Genomic DNA, 18382 nt, shown 5'->3' with positions numbered 1-18382 from the left:
ATGCCTCATTTCACTCTATGTGCTGTTTGCTGTCTACGGGTCTGATTCTGCTGACCACGCCCCCCTGCAGGAGAGGGGAGACGTGCTCTGATCAGCTGCTGGGCTGTCAGAAGAGGGGGAGAAAAAGAGATCTCCGTCCTCGTGTTTTATTATATAGAGTCGTTATTCATTTGTTTTAAAGCTCAATAAATAACAAAGAAGACCTTTGACCGGCACTTTTCTAATTTTGTCCGGAAGATTTAAACTTTAACGGACATCTTGACCGGCGAAAGTAACTGAAACTGAAACTCTGCCGCACGGTCCCCTCGTTCCTTGGAAGAGGCGGAGAGGTGGGTGTTTGTCATCTGCTGGTGGACTAACCGGAGATAATTACAGTGCTTGCCTCGACGGGGAGGGATTGCATTGAATTAAAGCAGCAGAAGGAGCAAACGCTTGCCTCGGGGAGGGAGAAAAAAAGCCACAGCGGAGAATAAACAGAAGGGTAACCATGGTAACTATGGGCGGGAAGTCTTCTTCGCTGCTTTTGTGGCAGACTACAGCGCCACTTACAGGCCTGGCATATGTACTACAGCGTCTCCAGCGCTTTCGAGCGGCAATGGCCGGCCGTGGCCCAACCCCACATTCCCCTGATAGGTGGAGAGTTGGCCCAATAGCCGTAGCGCCACTTCTGTGACGTAATAGAAGTGTTCAAATCTGGATCAGTTTTTATCAGATCCGTTGCAGCCCCTTTTTTAAAGATTTGGGTATGGAGGAAAATAGAGAGGGTTGTGTTTTCTGACACTTGGTGAGTTCCCTGGAACACCGGGGACACATATTCATGTATAAAAGACGCATGCATTTTGCATGATAGGTCCCCTTTAAAGAAGGTTGATGGTGAAGAATTTGTCTGTGATATTTCTCTACTTTGATCACATTTTAATAATCTACACCCAATTTGTACAATAAATGTCATCAGATTCATGATTTTACACAAAGAAAAGCATATTGTTTATGATCTCATTGCACTATAGAACAGCTGGATGTTTTTGTACCTTCTCGATGGACTCCAGGGTCTCGGTGTATTTCTCCTCCGTCTGTTTGATCTCTGTGAGGCAGCAGCTGCGGACATCCACCTCCGCCTGCTTCTGGAAAGACGCACACCTTAGAAAGTGATGCTTAAACATTACTATCTTTACATTTGGTTATATCTCGTACACTAATGTGTAGTGTTCAATTATTTTCAGTGATACGGTCTTTCATACTGAAGATTAAGAGGGAAATTAGTCTGACATGTTAATTATAAATATTGTATTAGATTAATCTACCTAACAGTTAGGTGACTATGTAACTTGCTACAATATTAGAATTCTGCTTACATGTCTTTTTATAATATTAATTAATAATAATTATACAACATAATACTTGTGTACTCATACAACATTTTGAATTCAGTACTTTTACTTGTAAGGTCATTACATTAAAGTATTGGTACCCCTTTCCCAAAGTGTGTGTCTCTATCGCTCTGTGTGTGTGTGTGTGTGTGTGTGTGTGTGTGTGTGTGTGTGTGCGTGCGTGCGTGCGTGCGTGCGTGCGTGCGTGCGTGTGTGTGTGTGTGTCCTTGCAGTACCAATGGGGCATGCTGCTCAGTCCTCATAAGGTCTTCATAGATCTCCCCCCCCTGCGTTGTCTTCCTCCAGCCCGTACACCGCTGCATACAAGTCGTCATCATTTTCAATCTCATTCTCACTATTACAGACACACACACACACAAACACACACACACACACACACACACACACACACACACACACACACACACACACACACACACACACACACACACACACACACACACACACACACACACACACACACACACACACACACAGTTATAATGTGTTGATTATCAGTCGTAAATAACTTCCTGCTTAGTGTAAGGTAACAGTTTGTGGTTAATGAAAACAGTGTATTAAATGCAATTTAACAGTAAGAAATATACACATATAAACAAACACTATACAGCATTTACATTCTTTTTTTATATCATTACAAAACATTATGATAATGCAAAAATAGATAAGGACTTGTGCTTTTCTTTTTCTCATTTTCATTAACTCATCAATAACTACTAATGACTGCACGTATAAGAGTGCTTTAGAAAGGCATACTGCACAATACAAAGCAAACATATACTCTAATGTCACATTGAAATAAAACGTATTGTATTTGTTCTGTACATATTTCATTTATATTATTTGTCTCTTATCTATCAATAGCTAAATACAGCACACTTCCAGAACCTTGATGTGGGTTGTTTGCAGGCGCTCAGCAAAAACATGCATGATTACTCATTCGTTCCCTCTGACAGCAACAGAGAAACGGAGCCAAACCTTTTACCAACACACGTGGGGGTCCGGACCCCCGGAGAGCGAGGATGATGAGCAGAGCGTTCTGCTACAGAGCGAAATAATCACATTCTATCAACAGCAGTAATGGCCCCGCAGAGAGGAGCCTCATACATACTCAATCAAGTCTTCCAGATTATTGTAAATGTCCTCGTCTCTCAGGCTCTCCTCCGTTGGAAATGGCCTGGAAATGACAGCAAAGCAGTGTGAGGCTCAGCAGCTACCAGAAAAACATCACTATACGGAAAATATAATAAAAGAGGGAGTTAACTTCTAAGTGTATTAGCACAACCAACAGCTCAATAAGGATGTGTACAGCAGATGAAATACATACATTCGTGAAGGTTTAGGTACTCCAAAACTTCTTCTTTTTTTTTTAATCATGGATAACTTTATGAAATGTCTACTAAGATCCAAGTTGTTTTTGTTTTATTTTTGTTGACTTACTTGAATCCTCCTTGTTGTGCAGTTGTTGTGTAGGAGAGCTTGGATAAAGTGTCCATCACCTGGTGAAAAAGAGGTGTGTTCATTCATATATTTTTTTCTAGCTGGCATCATTACTGCATTGCTCTACTTTGAAGTTATGTGCAAGCCATTGTTTGTGTTTTTTTCTTAAATGTCAGATTGTAAATTATGTACATTCTGTTTGGCAAAAACTTTACTTAAAGGTCCCATGTCATGGCCATTTCTACTGATCCATTGTTGAGGTATAATAGAATAGATTTATACTGTGCAATTTTCCAAAATCACATTGGTTTCTCATACAGCATCTCTGTATAGTGTGTATTCACTCTCTGTCCTAAACGGCTTGTTGGAGCTCCTGCCCCCCCCTCCCTATGAGCCCAGTGGCCATCTGCGAGACAGCGAGACACAGCTAAACCCAGCCCGAAACCAGCTCGAAACCAGCCGAGCACACACACACACCCGCAGCTTGGCTGGGAGTTTGTGTGTGTGCTCACACACCGACTTACAGCCTCGCCGCGTCCTGCCGTCTCAGGGAGGAGAAATCGGCGGAGCTGCAGCTGAGAAAAGATTGAGTGTGTGTGTGTGAGAAAGTCCGCGGATTGGTCCATTTGGACCAATCCACGAATTTAGCGTAACGGCTCCGCGGAAGTAACGTAACGGCTCCACGGATTGGTCCATTTGGACCAATGGGTCCATTTGGGTATGGGCACGTCACTGTACCCAGGAAGAAAAAGAGACATTTCCAACGAGGCGTTTTGGAGCAGCATAGACAGGTCTTTTCTGTGTTAGAGTTTTACTCGCTACAGGGTGTACTTTGAGGGTTTGTGACTCTGCAGACTGTTTACATGCATAAAAACCTTCATAACACACAAGGGGACGGGTAATAACCGGAAAAGCATGACATGGGACCTTTAAATAATTATTATTTAAAATGACAGCAAGAGCTGAAAAGAAGAAAAACGGAAAGAGCGACAGAGAAAGAGAAAAGAAAATTGTCTGCAGGAAATGGTCATGCTACCTCAGAATCTCCCACCTTTGCATCTGTGTGTGTGTGTGTGTGTGTGCGTGCGTGCGTGCGTGCGTGCGTGCGTGCGTGCGTGTGTGTGTATGTGGTAACTTTTTTGAAATACTGGCCATCAAATAGAAAGTCACTCTTTCACAATCACATTTATAGACACTTGCCATTATTTCTGCATAAGCAACCTTAAACACCTCAAAAACATACAGTAATTGCAAGTACATTAGTAACACATTGATGTCTTCTGGAGACTGCAAACTGAATTGGTGCCAAATGTGTTCATTTATCGGGGCTTTTAAGAATAAATGTAATACAATCAGATACTCAGTTTTGACAGTTCCAACAGTGCAGTAAATATATGCTTTAGGAGAAATAGTGAAAGGAAATATGTGTTTGATAAGGGTCATAGAAGTCCTTAGAAATCAATTCTAATCTCATGCTTCTCGGAATGAAGAAGTTTCAATTGATTCATCTTCTTATTATAGACACATGCATTTCCAAACATTTAGTCTACCTATGCTGTAAAATGTATTATCTCTTTGATTTACACACGGCATCTATTGCACGTCTGTCCGTCCTGGGAGAGGGATCCCTCCTCTGATGCTCTCCCTGAGGTTTCTCCCATTTTCCCCTTTAAACTGTGGGGGTTTCTCTGGAAGTGTTTCCTTGTACGATGTGAGGGTCTAAGGACAGAGGGTGTCGTATTGTCATACTGATATTCTGTACAAACTGTGAAGTCCACTGAGACAAATGTAACATTTGTGATATTGGGCTATATAAATAAACATTGATTGTTTCATTCATTGAATTGATAATGCTGCAAATGACACTCTTTGAATTGCATGCATGGTAAGGCATAGTTGATGATGTTGGTTTTGCCAGCCAGTCTATCTGCAGTGTGCCTCCTCTTCCTGTGTGAAGTGTACGCTTTGTGGCTTTGGCTAAGCCCAGGTGTGCTGATGAATTCAAAGAGTCATGTCTGTAGTGTATGAGTCAAGCTGCCAAACCACAAAAGACCTCTGCATCTTCACAAGCAAATATGTTTCTGTCTGGTTGGATTGTTTCACTTATTCAAATAGGGTGTTCATTATTATTATTTAGATTTGTATAACTTATCCACAACTAGATAGTGAGAGACACTCTGGTGATTTCTTTCAGTCAGTTGATTCTACAAGAAAATGATCAGCATTAGAATCCCTATTCGCCTTTGCTTTAACAGCATTATGTATTGAGAGAACAAATGACTTTTTACTATTTTTGCAAAAGAAAGACTTTTGTTACTTTCAGTGTCAATTTCATTTTGATGCACATGTTTCACACTGAAACATAAAAAGACAAATCTAATTGACTTTGTGTAATGAATTTTAAATCATTCTACACAGGTTTGAACCAAGTTGTTCTCACAACTGACATGTCTGACGGTAGGTAAATCCACAAGAGACACATGAGACAGAAAGCCACAAGCTGAGCTGAATTCAAACCGTCGTGGTGAGTGTGGCCTGTTCATAAAGTGTAGCTTTCATTCTCAGAGCAACATGAAAAGACACTCCTCCTCACGTACAAGTCCCTCCATACCCTCGCCCCCCAGTACTTATCGGACCTCCTCCATCCCTACACCCCTTCTCGGAGTCTGCGGTCCTCAGACACGGGCCTGCTCTCCATCCCCCGCTCTCGCCTCCGAACTGTTGGTGACAGGGCGTTCAGTGTTGCGGCCCCCACCCTCTGGAATGCACTTTCTGCCGAGATCCGTAATGCTGCCTCCCTGGACATCTTCAAATCATCATTAAAAACACACCTGTTCACCCTGGCCTTCGGGCCCTAGCCCTTTCTTGGTCCCCCGGCTTCCTTTCTTTTTTGTTTGCCCTTTGATTGTCTGTTTGTTTTGTTCGTCCACCATGTACAGCGACCTTGGGTCAAGGGAAAGGCGCTATATAAATATCATTTATTATTATTATTATTATTATTATTAAAAGATAAGAAAGCAAAAGAAAGCAATGGCAAAGTCACATGTGCATGTTTGTCTCACAGTTATTTTGTCATCTTAATTATTCAAGCAGTAGTATTTACATATATGAACACACATTAAAGTCCACACATCTTCCGTCGCAGACTGAAAACCCACGTTTTTTTGTACCTCGGCCATTAAACCCAACACACCAAAGATAATCAATTGTAGCCCATTTGAAACTAAATCAAAAGCACTTACTATGGTTTGGCCTATTTGAAGGGAATATATCAGATTCTTGTGTTGTCCTTGTAAAATGCCTTGGATAAAAATGTCAGCTAAATGAAATGCAATGTGATTAACATCTAATAGGGTCTAATTTTAAGAATGTCACACAAACTAAAGGTATCTTGTTTGTTTTATTTGTACTAAAAAACTAATTTGTTGGTTTCAGAGGAAAGGTGGACTTTCAGACCAAGCCAAGCTAGCCTTCTCTCCTGTTTGTTAATGCTAAGCCAATCACCACTTAGCCAGTAGCTTTATACTTTCTTTCTTTATATTTAATAATAAGTAAGAGAGAACAATTTGCTAAAACATTTAACTTTTTTTTATAGGAAGACGTTTTTGTTTTTTTTAAATGTCCATTCACTTTTCATTTTACATTACATTGCATTTACAGTAAGCAAACATCATGCTTCTACAGTCAAAGTTGACACATTTTATGTTGAGCGAAGAAGTAAACACATGTTGGCCTCCGGGTGCAGCCTGTAGAAACTCTGCAGAGGAATGTAGGTTAGAGAGCTCTCATTAGATATTCAGTGGACTAATGCTTAGTCTACGGGCAGAGTTGGCACAAGTCAACCCGAGTGGATTAGACTGGCTGAGATTTGAGATGTTCTCTTTTGAATGTTTTCTGGAAAATAGGAAAGAGCATTTCTTGTTTGGCTTAACAACCCTCCCTGGAGCCGATTCAACCCGCTGAACCTGCAGTCACCCGTATTCCTAACTAATGATGAAAAAACAAGTGAAGATGCGGCACAATCTTCCCACTACTGAAGCTTGTCTGTCTGATGGACAACTCTTGGACATGACTGAGATTATGCAGCCCAGCTTGTATGTACTGTACATATTTACAGGCAGCACCTCCCCTACGGGATTATCAGCAGCCAGATTAACTGCAAGCTTCTTTAGAGCGCAATACACTGGGCTGAGAGAAAGGAGAGTCTGTGTGGGAAACTGCACGCAATCCCTCACACTTATAGAGAGAACCAAAGACCAGTTGCTATTCTCTGCAGGGAAGTGAATTAAAAACATTAATCATGTATAATACACCTGATTTAAATACTTTTGATATAGCTTTTGCCTGCAGGAACTTTTCGTTTAATTGAAATTTGCTCACAAATTATCAGTAGGGAGTTCTAAAACGACCTGCGATACTATATCAATTATTTTAAAAAGATGTTCGGACAAAATAATTAAATTATAGGAAGAAAATATTATATTATTTACATAAAGGATATTAGTTTTGCCAAATGAAGCCCCATTGGCACGGTTTTCACACTTTAACTGCCTTAATCAAATGACTGGATGTGTCAGAACTTTCTCCAATTAAACAAAGATAAAACTGAGGTAATGGTTTTTGGAGCCAAGGCAGAACGTATAACAGTTAGCGCTGAGCTTCAGTCTGCAATGTTCAAAACAACAGATAAAGCCAGAAATCTAGGTGTAGTCATGGACTCTGACCTGAGTTTTAACAGTCACATTAAAACAGTTACTAAATCAGCCTACTATCACCTAAAGAACATATCTAGGATTAAAAGACTAATGTCACAGCAGGATTTGGAAAAACTTGTCCATGCTTTTATCTTCAGTAGACTGGACTACTGTAATGGTGTCTTCACAGGTCTCACTAAAAAATCTATTAGAAAGCTGCAGCTAATTCAGAACGCCGCTGCTCGAGTCCTCACTAACACTAAGAAAGTGGATCACATCACTCCTGTTCTGAAGTCTTTACACTGGCTTCCTGTGTGTCAAAGAATAGATTTCAAAATATTGTTGCTGGTTTATAAAGCTTTGAATGGTTTAGGCCCAAAATACATGTCTGACCTACTGCTAAATTATGAACCATCCAGATCTCTCAGGTCTTCAGGGACTGGTCAGCTTTCTGTCCCCAGAGTCAGAACTAAACATGGAGAAGCAGCATTCAGTTATTATGCTCCAAATATCTGGAACAAACTCCCAGAAACCTGCAGGTCCGCTGCAACTCTTACTACTTTTAAATCCAGGCTGAAGACTTTTCTTGTTGCCGCTGCTTTTAATTGAACTATTCACATCTTAAACTGCACTGTAACTTTTAACTTTTATCCATGTATTTTTTCTTTTAATGTTTATTTTATTATCTTTTCTTTTTAATGATTTTAAATGCCATTTTCATAATGTCTTCCATTTTTGTAAAGCACTTTGAATTGCCTTGTGTTGAAAGGTGCTATATAAATAAACTTGCCTTGCCTTGCCTTGCCTTAATGTTCTGTATTTTAGACCTATTAAATAATACAATTAATATATTCAGTACAGATTAAAAGAAGGGAAATATGTTCAGAAGGAAATCTTATTATATTTCCCCATGGATAACGCAGATGCTGAGACAACTCAGGATGCTCCGAGCTAATGTATGCACTGAATGCACGGAAGCAGGGTATTGTGGGAAAAGGCTGTTCCAAAGTGAGCGTGCTTTCTTCAGTTAAATCATTCTCCTGTGCTGCGAGCGAGGAGGAGCGCACTACAAACCCACTGGCCTGGTAACTCTGTGTACTCAGACTAAAACCAGCTCCCACAAAAATGCAGCAATAAAAATAAGTCAACCAATCCTGTAAAAGAAATGCCGCAGAAAAAGCAACACCAGGCAATGAGAGGGCACGAATTGAAACTCACTTACACACATGCAATGCTTTCTTCAGAGGAAAACCTCTGGCTCGATATCACACGGGTATTATACTGTTAGACTTCCCTCAACCTTCATAGTCATCTAAATATGCGACTGGATATTCAAGCAGTCAGATTCATGAGCATTTTTATAATCTTCAGGTTTTAAATGATGACATTTCAACGACATTTGTTATACATTCTAGTTTCATGATCTAGATTTAACAATTCCTTTCTCTTGTGTAAAAACTTTGTTGTGGTTTTTCTGAGTAATTGCAGCTGCAAACCCAGGATTTTATGAGCTATGGTAAAGAAAAGTATTTTGCTGTCTTTGAGGTGTTTTTTCTCACATTTCTTCACAAGACACCATTATGTTTTGTTTCGTAAGAAGACATTACAATTGCTGTTGTGCAAACTATAACTCATTGTTGATGTTTTCGTCATCTGAACAATGGCAAACACAATCGATTAGACAGCCAGTAAAATCCCTCCGTTCTAATAGATGTCAAACAAAGGATAAAATATGTTTCATTTTGTTGTCTTGTTTTTAAAGACACCATAAGGTTTTGTTAAGTAGGAATAGTTTTGATGACAAATATGAATTCCCTGTTAGGCAAACTTCATCACAGTTATGATGTATGTGTCACCAATTTCCCCGTGTGGTTTCTAACAACTGAACAATGGAGAAAATGTAAAACATACTATCAATTAGACAGCCAGCATAATAGCTGTAATAGAAGTCATATCAATTCAGCAGACACTGTGCTCACTCTAACGTATTTTCTTGTAAAACAGCTTGTAAATGTGTGATTTCCTGTAAAGACGTACGTAAATCATGGCAACCAGAGAAGAAGGCAGCCGATAGAGGAAAGCAGAGCAGAAAAATAATAGAAGAAATATGTGCATCGTTGGAGAATACCATCAGTTGTGAAGACAGAGGACTGTTTCCTCGAGTTGTGACAGAATAATGGATGAGGGTTTTACCTTTCCAAAGTCTCGAACATCGAAGAGATCAAAGGCTTCAAACAAGTAAGTCTTCCTCATCCCAAACACCTCGTAGCAAGACGTCAGGAAGGTGCGGATGTTCTTCAAGCACAGGAACTGCAAATAGAAAAAAATGATTGTTTTAGATATCAATTTTGTAATATTCCTGGTCTCCACACATTTTCACACATTTGTTTGAATCATTCAAATTCTAATTTCATATAAATTACTGCCCAGGTTTAGAGAGGTCAGATGTCTCACACAACAATGAAAGATTATAAATAATACATCACAAATTCCACAATTATTTTATTGAAATAGTTTCATATTTATATTTTACAAATATATTTATAAGGTGAAAGTACTTTAGATCAACTGAATTGTATATATTCTATGGACTAAACAACGTAGTCTACAGATTCTTCAGAGTAACAACTTTAGTGTTTATGGAAAGAAATGTTGTGGCTGTTAAAAATAAAATGTAATGCTTTAAACGTCAAGAATAGGCACGCACTTATGTGCCCCTTTTGCATGGTTAGTGACAACTGTTTAACTTTCTTTTTTGTTTGTTTGAAGAATTTACCCTTTATTTGATTTCACCTTGATAAAGTTAAAGTAACACCATAATGCAAGCAAAGGGCACAAGAAGTCCACTTAAGAAAAGTGAAGGTGAACCGCACATAAAACAAAGCAAACTGAAAATGAAAACGAAAAATGTCATTTGTGAAAGAAACCACTAAGCAAGCATGTGCTCTTTTGGTGTCACTTCCTATTAAGGATCTGTGTCTCGGTGGGAAGAAAACCAAAAAACATTCAAAAAGACAATGGCGAGTGGTTCAAGAGGTCAAATAGCATTGTCAAAAAACAACACCTTAAGCATTCATCAACAATAAACAAGCTATAAACATGTGTCCCAGCATACTGTAGTTAGCCCGTGTGCACATTAGTGATATTACTAAACTAGAAATTGTGTATGTGATAACGTGCAGCAAATACAGAGCGGATTCTTGCGGATAGATAGGCTCTTTTTTATCATTTGAGCTCATCGTGGAGACGCCTGTAATCACTCCACCAATCCCCCCCCCCCCCCCCCCCCCCCCCCCGGGGCCCTGTTAGTCTGCGGAGGAAGTGCATGAACATGATGGCTTTGCACCACCATCAGCCTCTTACTCCTGATTACAGCCTCAGTCCTGGTGCATACTCACTTTCCTCTCATCTTCTTTGGAAATAAACACTGCATTCTTGCCTTCAAGGATGAAAGAACTATAAAGTAAAAGTGCACATCTTTCTTGGTACAGTCAAATTATTGAAGGAGGGTTTGCTTTTGCAGTATTTAGTCAAAATCCTGTTTCTGATGATCTTATATTGCATATCTTTTAATCTGTAACATTTTACATCAGATATTACCATGTTTGTGCTCAGATGTATTGATGTTTAGCAGCATGACTTTCTCTGATGCTGAAGTCTCTTGTCTTATCCTCTCTATATGAACAAATATAGATCAACAGCAGAGGTTATGTGTCACCAATTTCCCCGTGTGGTTTCTAACAACTGAACAATGGAGAAAATGTAAAACATACTATCAATTAGACAGCCAGCATAATAGCTGTAATATAAGTCATATCAATTCAACAGACACTGTGCTCACTCTAACGTATTTTCTTGGTACAAGTTGAGGGTCTTTTGTCCACACATAAGAATATTACTGTCACAATCCATATTTTTTATTTGAACTGAGGCCTAGAAGGGAAAAATATCACTTCTGGGTGCATTTTCACTTCAGTACACTGCACTCTCATCCTGCAGTACATTACTTTTATGCCCATATTTCCATTTCCAAGATCTTAGGTCAGCGGGGCACAAAGAAAGGACCATTTCAAATCTGGAGCCCACTGACACACATGCCTTTCTGGACCATATTCAGATGGCCTACAGCTGCAGGCTATGGCTAGCCATTGTTCAGGACATTATGCCCTGGGTTTGCTCTTATTGTCCATCAAGAAGATAAGAGACGAGTAGACATGCACTGACAGAGCACATACACAACACTGCAGTTTATACCACAGAGCACAATGTGATGCCCTACTGGGAAGGATTTCATTTTTTATGGAGGCTAAGATTTTTGTAGGCAAAATATGTAATTTTGACTACATGTCTCCATTCATTTATGGCAGTGAAAGAAATGTAAAACTGATTAAATAATTGTACAGAGATTGTGGTGATGCAACATTTCAAGCAAACAAATAAGAATACAGTTGCACCCTTTAGAAAAATAACCATGTGAAGTCCAGTAAGAAATGATCACACCTACTCATATCAAAACGTTGTGTGTGTGCGCTTCATACTGTGTGTTTTTAAATTAGGAGTTCTTTGACCTTAATAGATTAAGATTACGATTACTTGTAATTGTACATGTTCAAAGCCTGACTAGATAATCATGTGTCATATGTGTCATACTTATAAGAAGATAAAGATCTCATCACCGGCAAAAGGAAGTCTTGTTCCTATAGTGACACATATGTAGTAGTAGTAGGCCTAATAGTAGTTTGAAAATCCAAGCTGATTTTTTAATACAGATTATTTGCAGCTATAGCTATCTCGATTATATCTGAGCAAGTCAAATATGCTTTTAATTTCTTTCTTCCTTTTGTTTTATTAAATATAAAAGAGATTTTAAATTTGTGATCTGTTTTTGAATGAAAATGTGTAGTTTTGAGCTTTTACTATTTATAAGTGTAAGAAATCTCCTAATGACTAACTAAACATGGTTTGAAACTCAGTTGCGAGACAAATTAAAGCTGCTGCACACACATAGTAAAAGTTCCCGAACAAATGGGTGGATCAAAGCCGGGATTTTATCAGGCCTCTCCAGTGACAGAGGCAAAAATTATGGGTAAAGAGGTAAAAAGAGGTTAAGCCTGGGACCATCTCTGTGCGAAAAGAGAGTTGCATTTGCTTAAAGTAAGATTTAAAAACACATAGAGAAAGGCAAATAATGAATCAATCATCTTTAGAGGAAGTAGACAGAGGAAGCCTTGTCCATATTAGATCTCCAAATGATTTAGAGGTCATTTTGTCGCATTATTTGTATTACATTACATGTTAGACACTTTTATCCAAGGCGACTTACATACTCAATACTGTGGAGAATCCCCACAGGAGCAATTTGGGGTGAAGTGTCTTGCCCAGGGACACAACGACATGCTGACTGCAGTGAGGTTTGAACCTGTGCTCCCCTGATCCGAACACCAACGCACTAGTCCACTGCGCCACACACCTCCCTTTTATGAAATGCTTACAGTGACACAGAACCACAGGAGAGAGGATGGCTTTATGTACACTTATTCTGGACTTGAATGTAAGGAGTTTGACGGATTAAAAATTATGATAAGCTTGCCTTATCTTCACTACATTTGTGTATTATCCTAAAGGAAGATAATTCCTCTCACATCCTACAATACACTCTAAAGAACCCTGGAATAATGCACATTTTTACCATATGTAATGTGTTGTTTTGAGGTGAGGTTTTGAATAGTTTGTCAACCTTATGTGTCTAATTGTTCCTTTAAAAGCATCATTGTGTTAGCCTTCTAAGTTCATGCAAACCAGAACACATTTTTCTGTCAGTGTTAATAAGCATAAGTCACATTGAATTGATTTCTCCCACTAACAGGGCTAATTGATTCTGGAGCGCGTGATATTTAGTAAATTAACTTACATTGACGTGTAACACTAAATTAACTATTCTGGCACGCTTTTAATCACATTAATGTAATGGAACGTACATTGTAGTGTAGTGTTTGTAAGTGTATATCATATATTCAATGTTTACATTTTGGGAGTTTGATAGGTTGTACAAGCCTAATGTAGGCCTACACTGCCTTCCATTCTGTATATTTGTATATGTATATTGTGTATTCAATATATATCCTTCATTATTGATATTCACTGTTTTGCGTATTTTGTTTATCTTCTGCTGATATGTATATATTTTTTGTATTTTTGTTATTGTATGTTAGTTAGTTACCTAAATTACATTGCACATTATTCATATGCAATGTCCTATCAATGCTGCTGTGATTAATTGGGACCAAATTGGGATCAATAGTAGGCCTACATCTTATCTTATCTTATTACTAATGTCTGGCAACACTAATTTTAACTTCACAACAGTTACGCAGTTCCTCAGTTTGCACACGTTACCACCACAGTAAAAGCAGAGCTGAAGAGTCTACCTGTGACATCTGCGGCCTGAGATTGATCTCCTTCAGGTTGATGGTGTGAGGTTTCAGGTTGTTGAGCAGCTGGCACAGCAGCACCCCGTCCCGCAGGGTCTGCGCCAGGTCGAACACCTGCGCGGTGTCCGCAGTCACCCGGTGGTTGGCGGGCAGCACGTTGCAGCTGATCAGCCACATCGCACACTGCCTCCAGTACTCCATGTTGTCGGTGAAAACAGAAGGTTAGTACCAAATGTGTAAACTTTGTCCCTATCTGAAGCCTGTGTACGGCATGGTAGCTGCGCTCAGCGGCGTCCCCTCGTCTCTCTGAACTCCTTCATGTCCTCTGGAGGGGGGGGGGGGGGGGGGGGGGGGGGGAGCTGCAGCTTTTAGGCGCTGCACAGCTGGGAGGCTGTCTGAAACCCCCTCTGCATGTGTGAACTTCCCCTTCCTCCCTCTGTGACACTGTTTCCACAGAGGTGGTCGTACAATGTTCGTAAGCCTTCCCCTTGCTTATCAAGTTTTAAAAGTTTATATAGGAAGCTCTTCTAGCTGTTGGCAGCAATTTAAAGTAATTTCACATACATAATCTAAATGGAAATTGTTTTTTCATTCAATATAAAACATGTTTTAATAAATCTATTATTTCTATTAATTCTGAACGATTGCTTAATAATCTAGGCCTATATACCCATTACATGTTCCTAAACCCATTCTAAAAAAAAAAATGAATTTGTTTTAAGAAATATATGCATTGTCTGAAACAGCAATCGAAAAAGATATCAATCCAAAATTGAGATTTTCCTCGATAAATGTTGATCAACGGCAATTTGTGACAGTTTAACCTACTAAATATTTTAGTACTTTTTCTTCATTCAAAAACAGTGTATCTATTTATTCTATGAAAAACTGTGTGTGTTGCAGTAATCCCTCAATCACCCACTACCAGTTGACATTCCATGTGGATTATAGACAGTTTTGACAGGTGACTGTAATCTGAGTTCTTAGAGAAACTGTGAAAACTGTTTTTGTGTTTTGTACAAGTCAGATAGTAAAGAATCGAGGGATAACAAATATGGAGAGAAGGACATCCTCCTTCCACGATTTACTGTAGATCGCTGTCATCAAGGCCACGACATAAACACAGGAAGGAAGCGGAGGGATCCCATCTTGTTTCACCCTAAATGAGGGAGCCAGATGTTTCCGCAGATATTGGCTCATAAACTACAACTTCTTATATAAGAGTAAGTAGGTTTAGCAAGGAAACTTGCCCTCTTGATTACTTAAAGGGGACATATGAAAAACATACTTTTGCATATTTGGGCATTTTGAGTGCCCAACCCACTGTGCAATAAGTCACTCCAGTTCGTTTTTTCTTGAGCTGCCGATGTCAGAAAGCATGTGATTCAACAAGCCATTCAGATTTGGCTCCCATGTCCCATGCAGGGACATTAGAATATACAGTACTGCCCCTTTCTTAATATCTCCACCCTCTACTTGAGATCTACTGTAAACATGCAGCAAGTTTTTCTCACAATATATTCAGAGCACTGCTCTTAACTATTTTGGTCCCTGTAGCTTAACTCCCTATTCATGTGTATTTTTTACTAAGGCTTAAAGTTACAAATTATTAGGGTGGCGTATACTTTGAGTGACAGCTGGATGCCATCTCAGGGCATTAGCCTCTTGGGGTCTGCTCTGTTGTGTGACCTGGCATGATCAATTCCACTATGATGCCCATTATACGATTAGCTTTGAGTTAGACGGTGGCATCACTGCCAGAATGTCTCCAGCCAGTCACATTGAGCTTGACAACAGATCTTCAGAGATCTATGGGTCATGTGATTCAGACTATGTGTTGTATGTATTCTATCCTGAATACAGGTATATTGAGTCAAAAGTGTTTTTTGATCAATTAAGCATTAAAGAGAACAGTTATATTTCTATTAGGTTTTTTTTTTTGTGATTACAATTATTTTAAGTATGATTTATAGACTGAACCAGAAGCCCTGGACAAACGGTTAGGTCTGTGCCAAGCTGAAAGTGTGGCCTATGAACAGAGGCAGAGATTTGGACAAGTACAGGAACTCAAGGTACGTGCTCCGCAGAGCCATTAGCAGTGCAAAAGGCTCTGACGACAGGGTGCCATGTGGGCGGGACTAAGAACAATGACTGACAAAGGGACATCGGGTGGTGCTGGGGGATAATCTGTGTGTGTGTCTCTCCCAGATGAGCTGAACTCTTTTTATGCACATTTTGAGAGCAGCCATGCTGTGGAGGTACAGAAGGCCCAGGAGCCATTTTTAAAAGGGCATATGTTGTACAGATCCTTTAAAAGGGTTCATCCGCACCAGGCTCCTAGACCTGATGGCATCCCTGGCCCTGTTCTCAGGGTGTGTGCAGTTCAGCTGGCAGAGGTGTTCACGGACATATATCAACAGGGCACTGCTGCAGTCTGTAGTCCCTCCACCATCGTTCCTGTCCCCAAAAAGACTAAAACACCAGCCTCAATTAATACCACCCAGTGGCACTCCCTTCCATCGTCATGAAGTGCTTTGAGCGGTTAGTCAAAACCCACATCACCTCCTCCCTCCCTGACCCCATGGACCCCCTGCAGTTTGCCTACAGAGCAAACAGGTCCACAGACGCCATAGCCCTCACCAAGGGTGTAACTTTGGTTTGAGAAGTGGGGGGGACACAAAACAGGGGGTCCTCCGCAATGAAATATTTTCTCAATTTAATTCCATTTCCTGCCTTTCTACAAATATATTAGGGACTATAGTGTTAACAAATCCAAGAAAAATGTGTAGTGTATATAATGAGTGTGCACACTTATCTAGTGTCCTATCCATGTGAACCTGTTTTATTTGTGATTACCTGACATCCTCTAGGGGGGTCCGGGGGCATGCACCCCGGGAAGATTTGTTTCTTTAAATTGAAGTTGAATGCATCAATCTGGTGCACTTTGAGGGCAACATTAAGAGATTTATGGATACAGTTCTCAACACTCATATGAAACAGAACTGTATATATTTCAATAATCAAAAAGCCATTAGAATATGCTCACAACCAATAACAAATCATTGATAAACTCCTCTCTCCTATCTTTATCTTACCTAGTCTGCATTTTTTCTTTTTATTTATGCATATTTGACTAATCACTCCCCTTTCAAACTGTGTTTTTTATTTTTGTACTGACCTATAGTACACATTGGAAGGATTTCTTAACTTATTTTATATACAACTATATATTACATAGATGGAAATATTTGTTTACATAGATGACCAAACCGTTTGAGACCCACTGAGATAACTAGACTAAAGTTTACAACCTAATCACTCAGAGAGTCCTTTACCTCCCTGAGCTGACGTTATCTCTCTCAGTCCGACAGGAGAGGACTCTCCCTCTCCTTATTGTTGAAACAGCTTCTAATCTCCGTTAGCTCCGAGCTAGCACCAGATGCTAACAACAACCCACGTAACTCTCTCAGTCTCTCTCTCTCTGTCTCTCTCTCTGTCTCTCTCTCTCTCTCTCTCTCTCTCTATTTCTCTCTCTCTCTCTCTCAGTCTCTCAAAGTCCGACAGGAAAGAGCTCTCCCTCTCCTTATTGTTGAAACAGCTACTAATCTCCATTAGCTCCGAGCTAGCACCAAATGCTAACAACAACCCCCGTAACTCTCTATGTCTCTCTCTCTCTGTCTCTCTCTCTTTATATCTCTCTCTCTCACAAGATGCGCTCGTGCCACACACACACACAGACGCTCCTCCGTGACGATGACCGCTTGCGTAAAAAAAAAAAATTAAAAAGTGGGGGGGACACAAATGGGATTTTGAAAAGTGGGGGGGACATGTCCCCCCTGTCCCCAGTGGAAATTACGCCCATGGCCCTCACCATCCACACTACCCTCTCACAACTGAACACATGTGGGAATGCTGTTCATTGACTACAGGTCAGCTTTTAACACCATTGTGCCCTCCAAGCTTGTCATCTAGCTCAGAGATGTCGGGCTCAGCAGCGTCCTCTGTGATTGGATCCTGAACTTCCTGACGGGCAGACCCCAGGCCGTCCTCCACCCTGATCCTCAACACCGGAGCACCTCAGGGTTGTGAGCTCAGCCCTCTCCTGTACTCCCTTTTCACACACGACCACATGGCCACACACAGCTCCAACACCATTGTGAAGTTTGCTGACGACACGACCGTCATCGGCCTGATCACCGACGGCAACGAGACGCTGTACAGAGAGGAGGTTAGACAATTTATTTATCTTAATGTTAATCACCACAATAAACAGTATTAAATGTTTTCACTACAATATTTAAATTGACATATTCTATTCTACTGTTTCTTCTTGCACTATTTTTGTTATTTTATTTTTTGTATTCTTATTTTTGAATTTGTTTTATTGTTTTATGTCATATATATATATATATGATGTTGCATTGTT

The 18382-nt window shown here is 40.0% G+C and overlaps 1 protein-coding gene across 1 annotated transcript in view; it reads right to left on the bottom strand.

Moving 5' to 3' along the window:
* LOC117500280 (guanine nucleotide exchange factor VAV3-like) overlaps window positions 1-14278 on the bottom strand; it is a 46974-nt gene extending 32696 nt beyond the window's left edge. Inside the window, 7 exon segments of the mRNA XM_034153091.1 lie at window positions 1032-1124; window positions 1607-1669; window positions 1671-1725; window positions 2503-2568; window positions 2832-2890; window positions 9719-9835; window positions 13954-14278. Coding sequence (XP_034008982.1) covers window positions 1032-1124; window positions 1607-1669; window positions 1671-1725; window positions 2503-2568; window positions 2832-2890; window positions 9719-9835; window positions 13954-14157 — 657 coding nt within the window. The 5' untranslated portion in view covers window positions 14158-14278.
* Window positions 14279-18382: the final 4104 nt, after the last annotated feature.

The sequence above is a fragment of the Trematomus bernacchii genome, unplaced genomic scaffold (genome assembly GCF_902827165.1).
Source record: "Trematomus bernacchii unplaced genomic scaffold, fTreBer1.1, whole genome shotgun sequence".
Classification (NCBI taxonomy): domain Eukaryota; kingdom Metazoa; phylum Chordata; class Actinopteri; order Perciformes; family Nototheniidae; genus Trematomus; species Trematomus bernacchii.
The sequence above is the reverse complement of the archived record's forward strand: the minus strand, read 5'-3'. Positions and strand labels throughout refer to the sequence as shown.